General features: G+C 36.3%; 1 protein-coding gene across 4 annotated transcripts in view; it reads right to left on the bottom strand.

The window, feature by feature from the left end:
• PTPRZ1 (protein tyrosine phosphatase receptor type Z1) overlaps positions 1 to 18,798 on the bottom strand; it is a 189,078-nt gene that overhangs the window by 74,619 nt on the left and 95,661 nt on the right. For all 4 annotated transcript variants that reach the window (XM_032761580.2, XM_032761581.2, XM_032761582.2 and 1 more), the window contains exons 4-8: positions 15,263 to 15,414; positions 11,618 to 11,713; positions 11,028 to 11,094; positions 4,413 to 4,570; positions 4,118 to 4,268 (exon numbers count right to left, since the gene is read on the bottom strand). In XM_032761580.2, coding sequence (XP_032617471.1) covers positions 4,118 to 4,268; positions 4,413 to 4,570; positions 11,028 to 11,094; positions 11,618 to 11,713; positions 15,263 to 15,414 — 624 coding nt within the window. The remainder of the gene's footprint in view (positions 1 to 4,117; positions 4,269 to 4,412; positions 4,571 to 11,027; positions 11,095 to 11,617; positions 11,714 to 15,262; positions 15,415 to 18,798) is intronic.

The raw sequence follows: 18,798 nt of genomic DNA, 5'->3' as shown, positions 1-18,798 counted from the left end.
ACCTCTGCCTCCCAGAGTACTGGGATTACAGGCGTGAGCCACCACGCCTGGCCGTATTTGTTTATTTTTACTTCAACTTTTATTTTAGATAGAGGGGCACATATGCAGGTTTGTTACATGAGAATACTAAAAGATGCTGAGGTTTAGAGTACAAATCCCATCATCCAGGTAGTGAGCATTATATTTGATAGGTAGACGTTTTAACTCACCCACCTCTCCACTCTCTCGTAGACCACAGTGTCTACTGTTCCCATGTTTATGTCTATGTGTGATTAATGTTTAGCTCCCACTTATAAGTGAGAACATGAGGTACTTGGTTTTCTGTCCCTGCATTAGTTCATTTAGGATTATGACCTCCAGCTCCATCCATCTTGCTGCAAAAAAACATGATTTCATTTTTTATGACTGTGTAGTATTCCATGGTGTATGTATACTACATTTTTTTAATCTACCACTGAGCACATGGGTTGATTCCATATCTTTGCTATTGTGACTAGCACAGCAATGAACATATAAGTGCACATGTCACTTCTTAGAAGAAGGCATACAACTGCTAAGAAACATATGAAAAAATACTCACCACCACTAATCATCGGAGAAATACAAATCAAAACCACAGTGAGATACCATCTCACACTATTCAGAATGGCTATTATTAAAAAGCCAACAAACATTGCATCTAGTGAGGCTGCAGAGAAAAGGGAACGCTTATACACTGTTGGTGGGAATACAAATTAGTCCAGCCATTGTGGAAAGCAATCTGGAGATTTCTCAAAGAACTTAAAACGGAGCTACCATTTGACCCAGCAATCCCATTACTGGCTATACACCCAAAAGAAAATAAATCTTTCTACCAAAAAGGGCCTCTTTTGATTGCTGAGCTCATTAGGATGAGCACGGGTAGGCAAGTTTGAAGGACCTGGGACAAAGCTAATTTTTCTGCCTTAGGAAGACGTGAAGACTTGGGTGGGATGAGGGTAGCAGCTGAGACTCTGTGAGGGGAACTGACCAAAGAGGAGGGTCAAACAATCTGAAGGCAAAGACTCTAAGACCCAGCAAGGGAGACTGCAAAAGAGATGTGTTTCTGTTAACATAATTTAAAAATAAAAACTGATGGCCATAAAGATACAAAACACTAATAAAAACTAGGATTGTCTTTTGGGCACTTTTATTTATCCTAAGGATATACAATATAAGGGAATAATACTTTCTAAGCAATATTGTCTAAAGCTATAGGCAGATATTTTGATGAGATACTGAGTTTTGTAGCCTCTCCCCATCACTCCACAAATATTTAGTCAAAAATACAAACATAACAAAGTAGTTGGTGCGATTGGTTTTTCCTGAGGAAGCTGGGGAAGGCGCACATATAGGATAAGGACACAACAAAAACAGCCTGTAAGTGTGCATTTTTATTGTAAAGCTTTCCAGTTTTTCCTTAAGTATTGCATATATAAGTCCCTTCAATTTAAATGAGTGAGTCTATTTTGAGATGTTGTTTTTCTAGTTAGTTTTACCATTTATTTTGGAACCAAACCACAGACAAATAGGTGACAAATAAATTATTATTACTATGGCAGGCATAATAGTGTTGCAGCAGGGATGTGAAATTCTGTGACAATATATACACGTGATCTAAGGGAATAAAATCGATTCCTACAAGCTCCATTCAAGAAAATTACTTTCCTTACTTTATAGGTCCTATCATATATTTCTAGAACCCAGAACGCCAAGTAGTTTAGAAAATGTTGTTTCTGTATTTGACCTTAAGATAAACAAAACACTCCAAATCCATTGCTATTTTTTTGAAGCTTCATGTCTTTAAAGTCATCAGTTTTTTATGCAAGCAGAAATTATGTTCCTGTATAAATGTAAAGTATGGTGGACAGAACTTTGCAAAGCTTTAGATTCAGGGAGACTTAGGTTCAAATACTGACTCCATTCCTTTCTAGTTGTGTAAACTTGGGCAAACCATTGAATATCAGCTTCCCAAACTGTAAAATGAAGACAATGAGGCCAACTTCATAAGAGTGATGTGAGGTCTAAGTCAAATATTGTCTGGTTCCAATGCCTGGTAGAGTCACACAGTACGCAGTAGCTATTACTGTTTTTGTTATTATGGATTATTACTTTGGGCCTTTAACACTTAACTGTGAAAGCAATGTTCTACATTAAATCAGAATTATATACAGGCTTACACATTAAACAGTGCAGGAAGCACCCATCATGTATAACTTGCTGTGTTTTTATTATGTGGAAATGGAATCTTTCAGCCATGCAGTACATATTTAGTGAATGAGAGCTTTACTTCAGTTTGGCCACAGAGATAAAGAGATAAAAGACTTATTTACTTCCATTATGGGGCTCAGAGATTGCTGGCAGAGACAAATAAGTAAATAGACAATTACCATAATACGGCAACTGCTATGAAGTCTGGAGGAGCTGAGCACATTGTACAACATCCAGAGGAGCACCATTTACCATCCATGGGTATGGTGTCTCCTTGAGTGTGCAGTCCTGTGGCCATTGCCAGGGCCAGACTTAGGGGGACAGAAGTAGAGTGAGAGATGGCCTCCCAGTGGATGCAATGCTCAACTTGAGTCTTGAAGAATGAGGAGGCAGGGAAATGAAGACAGTGGAGAGGAACATGCCATCAATGGGGAAGCCAAATGTATAAATGCACCCTAGAAGAATGTGGTCTTCCATCTTCAGGGGACTTCCTGGAGTTCAGTGTAAGGGAAGGATGCTAGCTGGGGAGGCTTAAGGACTAAGACTAGTAAACCTACACAGAGCCTACCATGCAATAACAAACAGTTTGAATTTTATTCCAAAAGTGATGCAGAGCCACCGAAGGGTTTTAATAAAAGAAAATTGATAAAACTGTGTGAAAAAAAATCATATTTATTTAATTTGTAATTTGGTCTATTATATTTAAGAAGAGGGGATGGTTAAATCCACTTTCTTTTTTCTAATCGATTGTCTATTATTTACTGAACAGTATGCTATAGTATTTAGTACTACTGATAGAAATATAATTAAATTTCCTCACTTTGGGGCAATTTAATTTAAAATTTAGTCTCACAGTAAATATAGCTATTCATCACTGTTGTCTTGAATTCTATTTTTTTGTTAAAGGATAAATGATTCTTGGAAATATCACATTAAAACAATAAAAGCTTGTTTTAATGCCTAATCTTCCAAAGCAGATGATTATTAAATTAATATTATACATGGCAAAAAAAATCATCGAATTCACTGCAGGACTGATATCAAAGAGGTCCATCTACTTGGAAAGGTTAGAAGTCCCCAGTGCAAAGGTCAGTTCAACAACTTCTTTAATGAACAAGTGACAACCTCAGTAAAAACTGAAAAGGCCAAGTCAGCAGATGTATCTGATTGTGTTCTCTGGACATTTAAAAATGCTTTTAACTACCGTGTCAGCTTCAAAAAACAGATGGCATTCCAGAGACACCCCTCTGGTGTCATTTCCCTTGGCTGTACCTAACTAAAGCAAATTTCTTTTCCTCCAAAGAAGGAAACTGGGAAGAAGATTCACTTCTTATTCATTAATAACTCGGTGCATTTATTTTCAGTACCAATTAGGTGCTAGGCTCCTTCTTGGGGGCTGCCAACACAAAGATGAGCACTTTAAAACCCCAATACTGTGTCAAGACTCAGTTCAAAGGCGGTTCTCCCATGAAGGTTTCTTGATCATCCCAACCAGAAACGATCTCCCAAGCTCTGAACACCTCAGCCTCTTATTCATTCCTTTCTCATACCTCTTAGTCCAGGCAAATACCAGAAAGTGAACTTGGAGGTGTGTACTTTGCTTTGCTACTTATTACTGTGTATTCTGGAAAAATGGTTTTCCTTATTAAATCTCAGTTTTTTCTTATCTGTAAAATGGGGCTATTCTTATGGGAAGAATAGATTTTTTAGTTGCCATTTTATAGATGTGGTATCTGATATTCAGAAAATTAGACAGCTTACCTAAAGCTACAAAATTAATAATTAAAACATTTCTAAAGCTCTAAGTCCTCTATATTTGTCATTTTACCAAAATTACCTCCTATAACATTGCATCTATGACAGTTGTAGATTACATTTAAATACATACCCGCTTCATGAATCTCTTCCTTTCCAGTATATGAGGAAAACACCTGTCTAGAGAACTTGTACTGCTGCTCTCGAAAATTGTTTTGTAAGTAGTCCATCAGCATGACATAACCAGATTGTTGCATTGTAAGAACTTCACAAAAAACAGCCAACTGAAAAAAAGATCAAATAATTTAACATATCTGCTTCAAAGGCATTGGTAAATGCTTTAAAATGGATATTTTATAGCAAAGGTACAATATAATGTTTTTTAAATGGCTTTGAATTACTGGATTTGTTTGAATTTCTAAGATTACCTGGCTTTCGGAGATGCTAACTGTATCTTTAAAAACAATCCAGTCAACTGTGTCTGTGCAGGGAGGAGATGTCAATGAGCCATTGTAAATGTAATACTTGTCAGTTGAGTTTGGCAGAAGGTTCAACAGTATGAATGGATCTAAGGCAGCCTGCTTCCCTGAAAAGGAATAATATACATCTCAGCTGGAATCTCAACACTGGAACTTAGCTGTTCAAAGCTTCTATGAAACAGAGACACATGCTTTGTTATGTATTTAATCAAAACTGAGATTTTGAAACATTTTAGATATATTTTTAAATGGTAATAAAGCTGGCATGCCTCAAACTGTATTACACGTGTCACTATACAGTGTTAGACGTCTTATCCTTACATCAAGATGGTGAACAGAATATTTTACATATAAAAATACTCAGAAATCATATGATCATCTCAATAGATACAGTTATATCATTTCATAAGACTTGATACCAGTTCATGGAAAACAAAAACAAAACCTTATTCCGGTGAAGATGATCATCAAAGCCTGTACTAGTCATCATATTTAAGAGTGACTTATTGAAAGTGTTTCCCCTAGAGATCAAGAATGACACCAGGATGTCCTGCCATCACCACTTCTATTTAACATTGAACTGGAAGACTGAGCGAGTGCAATAAAGAAAAAAGAAGTGAAAATCTTAAGATTGTATAGGAAAAAATAATACCATCACAATGTGCAAATAACATGATTGTGCATGTAAAACATTGAAAATTATTTACAGGCTGGGCGTGGTGGCTCATGCCTGTAAAAAGGCCAAGGTGGGTGGATCACGAGGTCAGGAGTTCGAGACCATCCTGGCTAACACAGTGAAACCCTATCTCCACTAAAAATACAAAAAATTAGCTGGGCGTGGTGGCACGCGCCTGTAGTTCCAGCTACTCAGGAGGCTGAGGCAGGAGAATCGCTTGAACCTGGAAGGCAGAGGTTGCAGTGAGCCAAGATCACGTCACCGCACTCCAGCCTGGGTGACAGAGCAAGAATCCATCTCAAAAAAAAAAGAAAATCATTTACAGAGTATGAGAAATAGTATGTGAAATTAGCAAAGTCACTGCACATAGACCAGTATACAAAAATCAATTTTATTTCTGTGTACCAGCATCAAACAACAGAAAATAAAATTTAAAGCAATATGATTTAAGATAGTAAAACATTATCAAATACAAATAAATCTAACAAATAATGTGTAGAACAACTACACTGAAAATTACAAAACATTCTTGAGAGAATTAAATAAATATTAAAATGGTAGAAAGACCATGTTCATGGGTTGGAAGAGTCAGTATTGTGAAGGTGTTGATTTTCCCCAAATTGATTCATAGATTCAATGAAATCCTAATCAAAATCCCAGAAGGTTGTGTGTGTAATTGATGTATTGATTCTAAAATTTCAATAAAAATCCAAAGAAAAGTTAAGACAATCTTGAAAAATAATAAAGCTGGAGAACTTTCATTACCAGATAGGAAGAGCTGTCATACTGTTATACATAAAGCTGCAGAAATTATGATAGTGAGGTATTTGTGCAAAGATCGATGAAGAGAACAATGGAAGAGAAAATAAAAGAGAAAAATATGATCATTTGATCTATGATAGAAAAATTATTATGGAATGTGGAATGGATGGTCTTTTCAATAAACAGTGCTATATCAATTGAATATCCTCATGGAAAAAAGTGAATCTTGATTCCCTACTTCACATCATAAGCACAAATCAGTTCTAAACTGATTGCAGATTTAAATGAACATATTTACAATGCTTTTAAATGAAAACATTATCATCATAACCTAATGGTAGGTTGAGGTTTCTGAAATGGCACATAAAAAATATTACTCATAAAAGGAAAAATGATAAAATTTAGTATATGACAATCAAGATCTATTCATCAATAGTCATTAAGAGAGTTAAAAGGAAAGCCAAAGAGTGAAAAAAAAATTTTTTGATACAATATACACATATGTGTTTGTGTGTGTACACACACACACACCCCAATAAATATTGATTTATTCTTATATATAAACTTGTATACAGATTATAGAATTTCTATCCAAAAACTGGTAGAGTTTTCTTAGGTGGGCCATCTGGCCTTCAAACCCTGAACCAATCCAAATATATCTGTCTCCTTGAATAGTCTCATTTGTATCTCTCCAATAGCACTTACCAAGAGCAATACCTTGGTCATTTAGCTATTTGTGAACCAGCCCTCACTCATGTGGGCAGGAATCTACTTACCAGTGAGATCTGTGTCTAATTTGTTTTCCTATCTCCGGAACTACCCAGCCCAGTGCAAGTCCTCTGCCCTCTCTATGAGATTAAGGCCATTATGAAATAGTCCCTGAAGCCAATCCGTGTAGTCTAAGTGAGGTGGCAGAGTGTAGAGCAGTGGTGTTAATCCTTATGTGAATAATCCAGGGAGTTTTAGAAAAATATCAGTGCCTCAGGCCCCACTCTAGACCATTTGAATTAAGATCTCTAGTGGTCAGTCCTGGGCATCTAGATTTTTAAAAAGCATTCCCAGGTGATGCAAACATGCAGGCTGGTGTAGAAAATCCCAAGTAAAGTGAAGCCTTTTCAAGGTTTTAGTCTTTCTTAATCATATTTTTCACATTAGAACACGAAATGACTAGCCTATCTCATCTTAAAAGTCTATTCCAGCTCTAACCTCTATGAAGACTGAACATATTCAGAAAGCCTCAAAGAAAAAAAAGTTATTTAAAAGTTAAATTAGTAAATGTTAACTTTTCTGTAACACAGAAACTTCCGAAGGGAAAAGGAGTACTGTTACTAACTAAAGTTAGAGACAACTGCTTCAGTCTAATTAACAACTGAATCTTAGAAATAAAAACATTTTCTTAACTGAATTGGTAGTCATGTCAATATGGCCTACGTGTAGTTTTAATCCATTAGAAAGTTCAAGTTTTGTTTGATTTAACGGATTCATTAGTAACTTCTAAAAGTATGTCCTCCTCTTCTCCAATGCCAAGATAACATGATCAGAATTCAGATTAGATTCAAGTTCTTAGGAACTGAGAAGAATATTTATTTTTAATCTGTGAATGTTTTTTAGATTTATGTTTTCAATACTAGAAAATTGTTGTAGTTAAATTACCTCCTTAACTGACAAGTGGACTGTAATTGTTCCTTTTCCCACTGAAGACTAAATTTATCTTACAAATATTTCATGAAAAATGTGTATGTTGAGAATACTAATTAGGTAAGGAGCCAGAAATTGACTCACTGCTAAGTTAGGTGGAAATGAATTGACCCCAGGAGAGCCAGGGGCCCGGAAGGGAAAGCAGAGGTGAGACCTGAGTAAGGAGAGTGAGATAGAGAATTTTCCTATTATTGGGAAAGAAATTAAAAGGGAAAAAAGTTAAAAAGAAGCAAAAGAATCAGAAGAAGTTTTTTTTAAAATTTTCCTCCCCCTGTCCCCAGTGTGGAATCCATTCTTTCTGCCTCTGGACCTCAATAGCGGTCACCTGGTCTCTCTTACGGATGTGGTAACTAGATATCACAAGACTTTTAAATTACAGAAGTGCTTTTCAGTTACATTTTCTTCTAACAAAATTTCACTACAGTGTTTTTCCTTTGTTTGTGTTTGTGGTTTTCATTTTGTTTTGTTGGCTTGAGAGAAAAACACCTGCTACATCCAAGTAATCTCACTATTGTTAACACAAGACAGAAGCACACCAGAGCCAGTGGTGCTCTATTTGGGGTCAGTCATTCATTTATGCAGTCATTATTTGCTTGAACATATAATGATGATCAACCAAGCAACTAATCAGATCCTTCCATGAGAAGGCTAACAGTGGAAGAAAAAAAGATGGGGAGGAACAAAGATGAAGAAACCACAATAGGGCCAAGCACTGGAGAAAGGCTGGTAACTACATAAAACCAGCTCCTATTACTTAAGACAATGATATTTAGCACGGGGCCACACCAGTGCCTATGAGGACTTTTCAGTACAGAAATTTCTGGGCTGAAATGGTGATTAAGAAAGCACTATAAATCATTCTGATGAGAATTCCCATCAGATAATCACTGATGATGTTACCTGGGATGTGTCTCTTCCCTGCAACTCGAAAGATTGCAACTAACATCTTTTGTGGGCTCTGCTTGGAAAATATTAATTCATTATCTCAGTATTGCTGCAACATCACGCTCTCTCTCTCTCCACTCCATGGATAGGATAATGCCTAACATAGAGTAGGTATGGTGGATGGGAGGGAAAGAAAGAAAGAGGGGTTGAGGGGAGGAATGAGAAATGGGCTTTGTCCTTTAGAGAGGAAACAGGAAATGAGCAACCAGCCCACAGCATAATAAGATAGATCTTAAAATCTGAATAATGGTTGAAAAAGTGTTTTTTTTAAAATAACTTACATTTTATGGTGAATACAGAGCCAAATTTGGGGGTTTAGCTGTGGTTCCAGAATCACTGCCTAAAGACAAGTCCCACCTTTGATCCTCAAGGTTGCCAGCAGCAATGTCTGATGGCCAATATGGGGAAGCCTGCAGTTTATTGGGCAGTAGGGGATTTTCTAGAGTCAGAAATAAGACTGGATTTAATTCAAGAACTCTCAAAATGGAAACGTTTGACTTTAGAAAGACTTAACTTATTTGGTTTGGGTAGTTGTCCTTGCTGAGTATATTGAAATACTAAGTATCCAGATGAATGAGTGGATAGGCATGAAGGATTTTGGTTTTTGGTAAATGAGGAAGTTGGTGCACAAATAGTGTTGATATGGTTTAGCTCTGTGTCCCTGCCCAAATCTCATCTTGAATTGTAATCTCCATGTGTTGAGGAGGGACCAAGTGGGAGGTGATTGGATCGTGGGGGCAGTTTCCCCCATGCTGTTCTCATGATAGTGAGTGAGTTCTCATGAGATCTGATGGCTTTATAAGTGTTTCACAGTTTCTCCTTTGCTCACACTCTCATTCTCTCTCTCATGCTGCCATGTAATACATGCCTTGCTTACCCTTTGCTTTCCACCATGATTGTAAGATTCTTGAGGCCTCTCCACTCATGCAGAACTGTGAGTCAATTCAATCTCTTTCTTTTACAAATCACTTACTTTCAGTGTGAAAATGTACTAATACAAGTGAGGTAGAGAGACAGAGAGAGTGGGGGTAAATGACTAGAATCTGTCCTCAGCTAATCCAAGTATTCTGCTTTCAAATTAAGAGCCAGAATATAGGCAGAATAATGCTGTTAGGGAATCTATATTCTCAGAAAAGGAGAGAATATGTAGTCACAGTGTATCTGACAAAGTATCTTCCTGAATGGTTTTCAGACAGTAGATATTAGAAAGGAAATTTTAAAGAACACGAGCAAGTTTATTCTCAAGCTCATACGAGTGCCTTCCAAGGCACCCCCAAAAAGTAAAGTACCCTGGGAAAATAAAGAGGCCTTAAGAGAAAGTCTCAAAGGTCCCATAGTTACACAAGTCAGGGTTAACACCCCAGTGTTAACATCTCTTTCATTGTCCCCACAGGCTGGTGCAAGGTCTGGAACATTCAGAATTCATATCTTATACATTTTTTTAAGTATAAGAATTCAAACAAGTTGCTTTATTTCAGTCTCGATAGATTCCACTTTGTGACTCAAGAAGGGAAAAATTAAATGTGACTTATGGCACTCAATGTTGAATTTTGCAATCTGGGTCGATTGAGGGAGATAACAGCTTCTTCTTGCGTTTGATTGTGTCTTTAAAAAGTTAAAATAAAAGCTACACTGCAGGAGTTCACATATTCCTGACTTCTGAAAAGTTGGGTCAATTCAGATCCCCACATGTAATTGACAATGATAAATCAATCCTAGGCCAGGCTTCTGCTTTCAAGAAAGGATCTACATGAGTTTTGCTTCTGATTTCAAATTTTGCAGCTTCCCAGAGAGGAATAATCCTCATTTTATTGGTAACTCAGGGCAGCATTAAGATCCTGTTTGTGAGTGCTTAATAAAAATAAAATAGTAATATTAACAGGCTTACACTCCACTGCCCATATAGTTAAAAGCATTTGTTGTGACAAATTACAAGATCCATGAGATAGCAGGCAGAACAATGTTAAAGTATATTGCATTTTCTTCTATGTAAGTGTTGACCTTCTTCCAAAAATCTCATCTCCTCATGTTGATAAAGCAAAGGATTTATCAAGGAAACCACCAGGGAATAAATTTTAACTTGAGTAACAATTCCTTTTCTACTTTAAAATATGATATTTATAAAATTAGCTGGTTTCAGATTAGGAATTAGTCTTTAAGGGATGTATAATGCAGAGACATAATAGATAAATAGGCTTTAATTGCATGATATAATTAGATTATTTTCAAGAATAAATTTTAAAAACTTCAATTTCCTATATACATTAATGTTTCATGCTTTTGATGTAACAAAATTTTCTGATAAATTGTTATTTATTTGGTGAGAAATGTATAAATTATCAAGTGTGGAAAGTGAGAGATTGCTCCTATTTAAAAATGTAGTACTTTCCACCTTTTGGAACCAGTGATTTTTGTCGTATTGTCAACATTCATATCCATCCAAAGCAGAATCTTGAAGAAAGATATTTCCCCAAGTAGCTTACCAAAGCGACTAACACTCTCGACTCCATCAATAATCGCTTTGAAATCCAAATTTTCTTCTGTCCCAACCTGTTAAAGAAGAATCACATTCTAAAAATAGAATAAAACATTTGGATAACTATTCAATAAAAATGTGAAGATTAATGAATTCCATTTTAAATATGTGCATTAAAAAATAGTAAGTTCCAAAAACACTTTTTTTATAGCTAGGTGAAAACAAATAAAGCAAACAAAAACCAGATAACTTACACATTTCACTAAGAAAAGTAAATTTTAAAATTTTGAGATTCATAGTTACTGATAATAATACATAATCATTAATATGATGCTTTATATGTACTAATAAGCAAATCGGTGTACTTATAGAACACTTTCCCCAGCTAGAAAAGATTCACCCAATTAACAAACACAAGTGTCTCCTTTTAAAAATACCAGGCAAGGGTCATCATCTTTTTTTGAAAATGGCCACCAGTTTTAATTTTACTTGTGAGCTCCTCTCTTAGTTAGAAACTATGCCTTGATATTTCACATCAATATTTAATGTGACTTAAAAAAGAATTACATTAGTGTAAAATGTATATGTAATTATTACCTCAAACAAAATGGATAAAGCTCTTAACTTCCCTTTTCCTTTAACTGCTTCCTCAAAACTTGAAAATCGGTCCGCATCAAAGCAGTAGATTTGCATCTATAAAAGTAGCAATGATAGTTTTATGACACACAAAGACTTCATAAAAATCAGCAGAGACTTAATAAAACAAGCAATTCAGTAAGTTCTGTTTGTAAAACTCTATAAGTTGTGTAATTCTACATTCTAAGTATTTCCAAAATCTTTTATAAATTACATGTATACAACTACATTTACTATCATTTACCATCCTTCAATAAAGAAGGGAATAGAAAATTAGACATATCTAAAACCAAAATGACCATTTTGAGATTACCAGGGGACTGTGCAGTAAAATTTATTAGAACAATTACATGAAATAAATAATCATATATTACTTTAACTGCTTTATGGAATTATTTTAAATATAAGTTTCTCTCTTTCTCAAGAGTGCATGCCTTTCTTGAGAGTCCAGAGTTACCATTCTTTGATATTACCATATTGTGATCTATTAATATTGAAACTCTCAAGGACTCTCAGCTTCTACCTAAAAAATACCCAAAGAGTTTTAAGTTTCATATTCTGACTCTCCTCTCCAGCTGTGAGGCTATCCCTTGTTAATTTCTGCTTCAGTCCATATATGTATCTCTCCGTAACAGCCTCTATATAATTTGGTGCTTCTCCTGTCTGGGTTTGGAAATCAGGTGTCTCAGGCTAGATAGAAGTAGACTTAAGGTAAGAGTAGGAAGCCTCTGAGAGGGTAAAGCATAGTTAGTGCTCTGATGGGAGAAATAGAGGGTGTGCAACAGAGGATGGCAGTGGCTCCTGCTTTGGGTGAGTCACCAAAACCTTTTCAGAGACAGGATTTCTAAACTGACCCTTCAAGAATGAGCAGCTTTTAGCCAGGTGAAAGGCAGAAGAGAAGGGCATGTGTTCAAGTCAGAAGTACCACCTGGGAAAGGCCTATTAGGCAAGACAGTATGACAAGCATGGGAAATCGAAAGAAATACGATTTAAAACTTAATAGTTATTAATTTAATAATCCAAGTAAGCAAACTTTTTTCTGACCTCCCATATGGCATTTAGGAGAAGAATTGATAAGGCTTTTGTTTGTTTGTTTTGAGAGGGGGTTTCACTCAGTGACTTCCTGTCACTCAGGCTGGAATGCAGTGACATGATCATGGCTCATTGCAGCGTTGACTTCATGGGCTCAAGTGATCCTCCTACCTCAGCCTCTGGAGTAGTTGGGACAACAGGTGCATGCCATCATGTTCAGCTATTTTCTCTTATTTTTTTGTAGAAATGGGGTCTCACTATGTTGCCCAGACTAGTCTCAAACTCCTGGGCTTAAGTGATCCTCCAGCCTCAGCCTCCTAAAGTGCTGGGATGACAGGTTTGAGCCACCATGCCTGGTGAATTGAGAAGACTTGATTGTGAGATGTAGGAGATAAGAAATAAGGAGCAAGCCAGGGATGATCCTTGGATTTTCTGCTTACACAATTTCATAGAGAGTGTTTTAAAACAACAAACAAGACTGGGCGCGGTGGCTGACACCTGTAATCCCAGCACTTTGGGAGACTGAGGCGGGTAAATCACGAGGTCAGCAGTTCAAGACCAGCCTGGCCAACATGGTGAAACTCCGTCTCTACTAAAGATACAAAAAATTAGCTCAGCGTGGTGGCGTGCACCTGTAATCTCAGCTACTCGAGAGGCTGAGGCAAGAGAATCGCTTGAACCCAGGAGACAGAGGTTGCAGTGAGCCGAGATCATGCCATTGTACTCCAGCCTGGGCAACAGGGCAACACTTTGTCTCAAAAAAAAAAAAAAAGAAAAGAAAAGAATAGAAAAAACAACCCAATACCACTGAGAGACAATTTGAGAGGCTTTTGCATTAAAATAATTGTATCAGTTTTAGTGCATGGATTCTGTACCATGTATTTTGATTGCTCAGGGCTCTTGTTGATAGAATTTTTCTTGATTTTCATCTTTGTTCTAAATAGGTAATATTGTGAGTAAGCTAAACTCTCAGAAGTGATATGTTGCTTAATGAGTTGACTTTGATTACTTTGACAAATCAAATTTGATAAATGTGCTTTTCTTTAAAAATATTGAATAAAGAAAAAAATCCAGATTATAAACTGTAAATGTGAATGTGGATATCCACCTTTTTAAAAAAGCTTTTTAGTCTTTTAAAAGGTAATTCACCCTATCTTATTTTTATTATTAATAACTGTTTTGAATTGTAAAATGAATAGTTTCATTCTAGGTATTTTAGAAAATATGGGGACTTTAAAGGAGAAAATAAGAGGCACCTATAATGCCATCACCCAGAGAAAATCATATTAACATTTTCTTGAATTCCATCAATTACTTTTTTTTTTTTTTTTTCGAGACAGAATCTCATTCCATCACCCAGTCTGGAGTGCAGTGGTGTGATCTTGGCTCACTGTAACCTCCACCTCCTGAGCTCAAGTGATTCCCATGCCTCAGCCTCCTGAGTAGGTGAAATTACAGGTGAGTGCTACCATGTCCAGCTAATTTTTGTATTTTTAGTAGAGGTGGCATTTCACCATGTTGGCCAGGCTGATCTGGAACTCCTCACCTCAAATGATCTGCCCGTCTTGGCCTCCTGAAGTGCTGGGATTACAGGTGTGAGCCACTGCGCCTGGCCCCTCAATTACTTTTATGAGTAATAAGTTAATCCCTCATTTAATTTCCATAATAATGTTATAAGGCAGGTGCAGCTACTATGTCAATTTCACAGAAGAAAAATGGAAGCATTGGTAAGTTAAATCATTTATACATTTTTATGTCATGTAACCAATAACCAAATGGTGGAGCCAAGATTCAAAGCTAGTCCATTTGACTCAGACTCCACTCTCAGTCAATATTTAATCAATTTTCATGTATTAAAAATTGCAAAAATAATACTGGTTATATCATTTAACATGTTTCTTTTTAAAACCATTAATATCTTATGATGAACCTTTTTTGTGTAAATATATCATTCAAAAACACGATTTTTGTGATATCTGTAATATCCATCATAATGTATTTAAATAATCATTGCCTTTTGTTTCACTATTATATTATAAATAAATTTTTGCAATTTTTTTATTTTTAGACTAAATGGCTTTAAATTTAAATGTTGGGTATTGAGTATAAATCATTTAAAATTCTTAATAAAAACAAGCAAACTGCCTCCCAGAAAGTCTACCAATTTAGACTTTCTCTAGACATGTAAGAAAACATTTTACTACACACTCATTTTTATAATTATTTACTTTGCCAATTTTAAAGCTGAAAATTTTTCTCATTTTAATCAAAAGATTTAAATCAAAGAATTCTCCAGTATGTTAATGAAATTGTCCCCCTTTTCCTTCCTTCATTCATTAATTCATCAGCATTTATTGATTACCTATTATGTGGCACTTTGGGTTGTTACCAGGAAGTGGCGAATCAAAGATAAGTCTTATATTCATTTAGCTTAATCTAGTATATTAATCAAGTAATCAAAATATCACTTTATAAATTATAATATTTGATTTTAAAATTAATCAAATTATATGTTAAATAAAAACATCCATTATTTAGAAAATAAAACAGTAAACAGTGGATCTCCTGACTTACCTCAAGTGGAAATTTTTGTCCTTCTAAACTATGCTCTGATCCATCAGATGACATATTGCATTTTCCCCAGTGAAAAGTTATCTTGCTTGCTTTAAACACCATTTCTGAAACTCCTCCACTGACACGGTAGTCATTAGTGAGATTAATTTCCACTGAAAAAAGAAATACAACTGCACCTAAGCTTCTGAAAATCAAAATTTTAAATTTCAATTAAATTTCCATCTACTTAAGGTACATTAAGAAAAATCATTTATTTGATAAAGTTACAAAATATGAAGTCGTCATTTTGGAAGCCAAACTTTGTAGGTCTACACAATATACTTATATCTTATTGCCACATATGCAAACTAAGCTGAAGATATTGACTAGTGTATGACTTCAAGGGCAGAAGACAGCCAGTCCACCTGCTCTGTTTGTCTGGTGTCCTAAGACAGCTGTTACTTGAAAGCTCTGCTTCCCTAAGATGTCAGATGGTAATAAGAAGACAGAGCAAAGGGGGAAGGAACAGAAGGGTTAAAAGACAAAAAAAAAGTCTTCTTGGAGTGCTCTCACCTTCCTATTTTCAGCCCATTTCTACTCCTTATCAGGCTGCTGCTTATCCCTCCATGTATCTCCCAGGCTTCATCAGCAAGGTCCAGAACCTGGGTCCCTGGCCGTGGCAAGAAAGGCAGGAAACTCATTCTTTTGGAGGAGTTTTGGCCATCTCATGTTTGAACCCTGAGTGGCAAAAGCTTAAACTCCCCTGTATGAGTTCCACAGCAGATATTATCTGACTATATTTTAACAGTTTTCTGGAGAGTTCTCTTGAGACCCCAGTGAAAGATTTTGATGTCTCTCAATAAAGTTTAAATAGTCTCTGTTCCATTAGGGAGAAATCACTGTTGTCATCAGGGACTGAATACAAAATATTGGCCAGCCAGCTAGGGATACAAATTCCAACTAATAATAATAATAACAAGCATAATAACAGTGACACCCAACATTTACATATCACTTACGATGTACCATGAACTATACTAGTTACTTTACAGATATTATCCACTGGATCTTCACACAACCTTGGGAAGTAGATATTACATAATCCTTATTTTACAGATAAGGAAATTGAGTCACAGAAAGGCTAAGTAGGTTGCTCAAAGGTTCCCCACTGTCATTTCAAGAGCCCAAGTAATATAGCTCTATTAGCTCAATGATCTAATAACCACCCTCCCCTAAGAAAAATAAAACCCTCAACACTCTCCATAAAAATAGCCGCCTTCAGACCTACTGTCACCCTCTGTCATTGAATGATTTGGTTTAATTACCATCTGTTTGGGATCTAATTTATAAAAACATAATCATCAGGCTATCCTTGAAATATCTCCTTCCCATTTTTCTCTGGTCATAAAGCCTAGCACATTTTATTGTTTAACAATAAGAAAAGCAAAACAGGGATTTCTATAAAGATTTTTTCTTACAATATATAATAAAGCAGAGGTTCCCAAAACAGTATGGTACTGGTACCAAAACAGAGATATAGACCAATGAACAGAACAGAGCCCTCAGAAATAATACCACACATCTACAACTATCTGATCTTTGGCAAACCTGACAAAAACAAGAAATGGGGAAAGGATTCCCTATTTAACAAATAGTGCTGGGAAAACTGGCTAGCTGTATGTAGAAAGCTGAAACTGGATCCCTTCCTTACACCTTATACAAAAATTAATTCAAGATGGATTAAAGACTTAAATGTTAGACCTAAAACCATAAAAACCCTAGAAGAAAACCTAGGCAATACCATTCAGGATACAGGCATGGGCAAGGACTTCATGTCTAAAACACCAAAAGCAATGGCAACAAAAGCCAAAATTGACAAATGGGATCTAATTAAATTAAGGAGCTTCTGCACAGCAAAAGAAACTACCATCAGAGTCAACAGGCAACCTACAGAATGGGAGAAAATGTTTACAATCTACTCATCTGACAAAGGGCTAATATCCAGAATCTACAAGGAACTCAAACAAATTTACAAGAAAAGAACAAACAACCCCATCAAAAAGTGGGCAAAGGATATGAACAGATATTTCTCAAAAGAAGACATTTATGCAGCCAACAGACACATGAAAAAATGCTCATCATAAGTGGCCATCAGAGAAATGCAAATCAAAACCACAATGAGTTATCATCTCACACCAGTTAGAATGGTGATCATTAAAAAGTCAGGAAACAACAGGTGCTGGAGAGGATGTGGAGAAATAGGAACACTTTTACACTGTTGGTGGGACTGTAAACTAGTTCAACCATTGTGGAAGTCAGTGTGGCGATTCCTCAGGGATCTCGAATTAGAAATACCATTTGACCCAGGCATCCCATTACTGGGTATATAACCAAAGGAATATAAATCATGCTGCCATAAAGACACATGCACACATGTTTTTTGCGGCACTACTCACAATAGCAAATACTTGGAACCAATCCAAATGTCCAACAATGATAGACTGGATTAAGAAAATGTGGCACATATACACCATGGAACACTATGCAGCCATAAAAAATGATGAGTTCGTGTCCTTTGTAGGGACATGGATGAAGCTGGAAACCATCATTCTCAGCAAACTATCGCAAGGACAGAAAACCAAACACCGCATGTTCTCACTCATAGGTGGGAACTGAACAATGAGAACACCTGGACATAGGAAGGGGAACATCACACACTGGGGCCTGTTGTGGGGTGGGGGGAGCGGGGAGGGATAGCATTAGGAGATATACCTAATGTAAATGAGGAGTTAATGGGTGCAGCACACCAACATGGCACATGTATACATATGTAACTAAACTGCATGCTGTGTACATGTACCCTAGAACCTAAAGTACAATAAAATATATATATATAAAATAAATAAATAAATAAAAAGAATAAAAACAAAAAAACAAAAGCAGAGGTGCCATGCCCTCCTGCTTTGTAACACCCTTCAAAACTGAAAATAAAAATGTCAAGATTTGGGACAATATACTTTTAGGTAATTATTACATGTGGCATAATAATTTTAAAAATTACTCATTCAAGAAATACTTAGTGTTTATTACATATCAGGCACTGATGTAGAAAAATCTCTACTTTCATGAGTTTGCTTTTTTTTTTTGAGACAGAGTTTCGCTCTTGTTGCCCAGGCTGGAGTGCAATGGCGCAATCTCAGCTCACTCAACCTCCGACTCCTGGGTTCAATCAATTCTCCTGCCTCAGCCTTCCGAGTAGCTGGGATTACAGGCATTCACCACCATGCCTGGCTAATTTTTTTATTTTTAGTAGAGATGGGGTTTCGCCATGTTGACCAAGCTGATCTTGAACTCCTGACCTCAGGTGATCCACCCATCTCAGCCTCCCAAAATGCTGGGATTACAGGCATGAGCCACTGCGCCTGGCATGAGTTGTTTTTTTGTTTGTTTGTTTTGTTTTGATTTCTTGGATAGGATCTCACTCTGTTGCCCAGGCTGGAGTGCAGTGGCATGATCTTGGCTCACTGCAGCCTCCAACTCTTGAGTTCAAGTGATTC

Source organism: Hylobates moloch, unplaced genomic scaffold (genome assembly GCF_009828535.3).
Source record: "Hylobates moloch isolate HMO894 unplaced genomic scaffold, HMol_V3 SCAFFOLD_1, whole genome shotgun sequence".
Taxonomy (NCBI): Eukaryota; Metazoa; Chordata; class Mammalia; order Primates; family Hylobatidae; genus Hylobates; species Hylobates moloch.
Note: the sequence above shows the minus strand (reverse complement) of the source record. Positions and strands in the feature narration are given on the sequence as shown.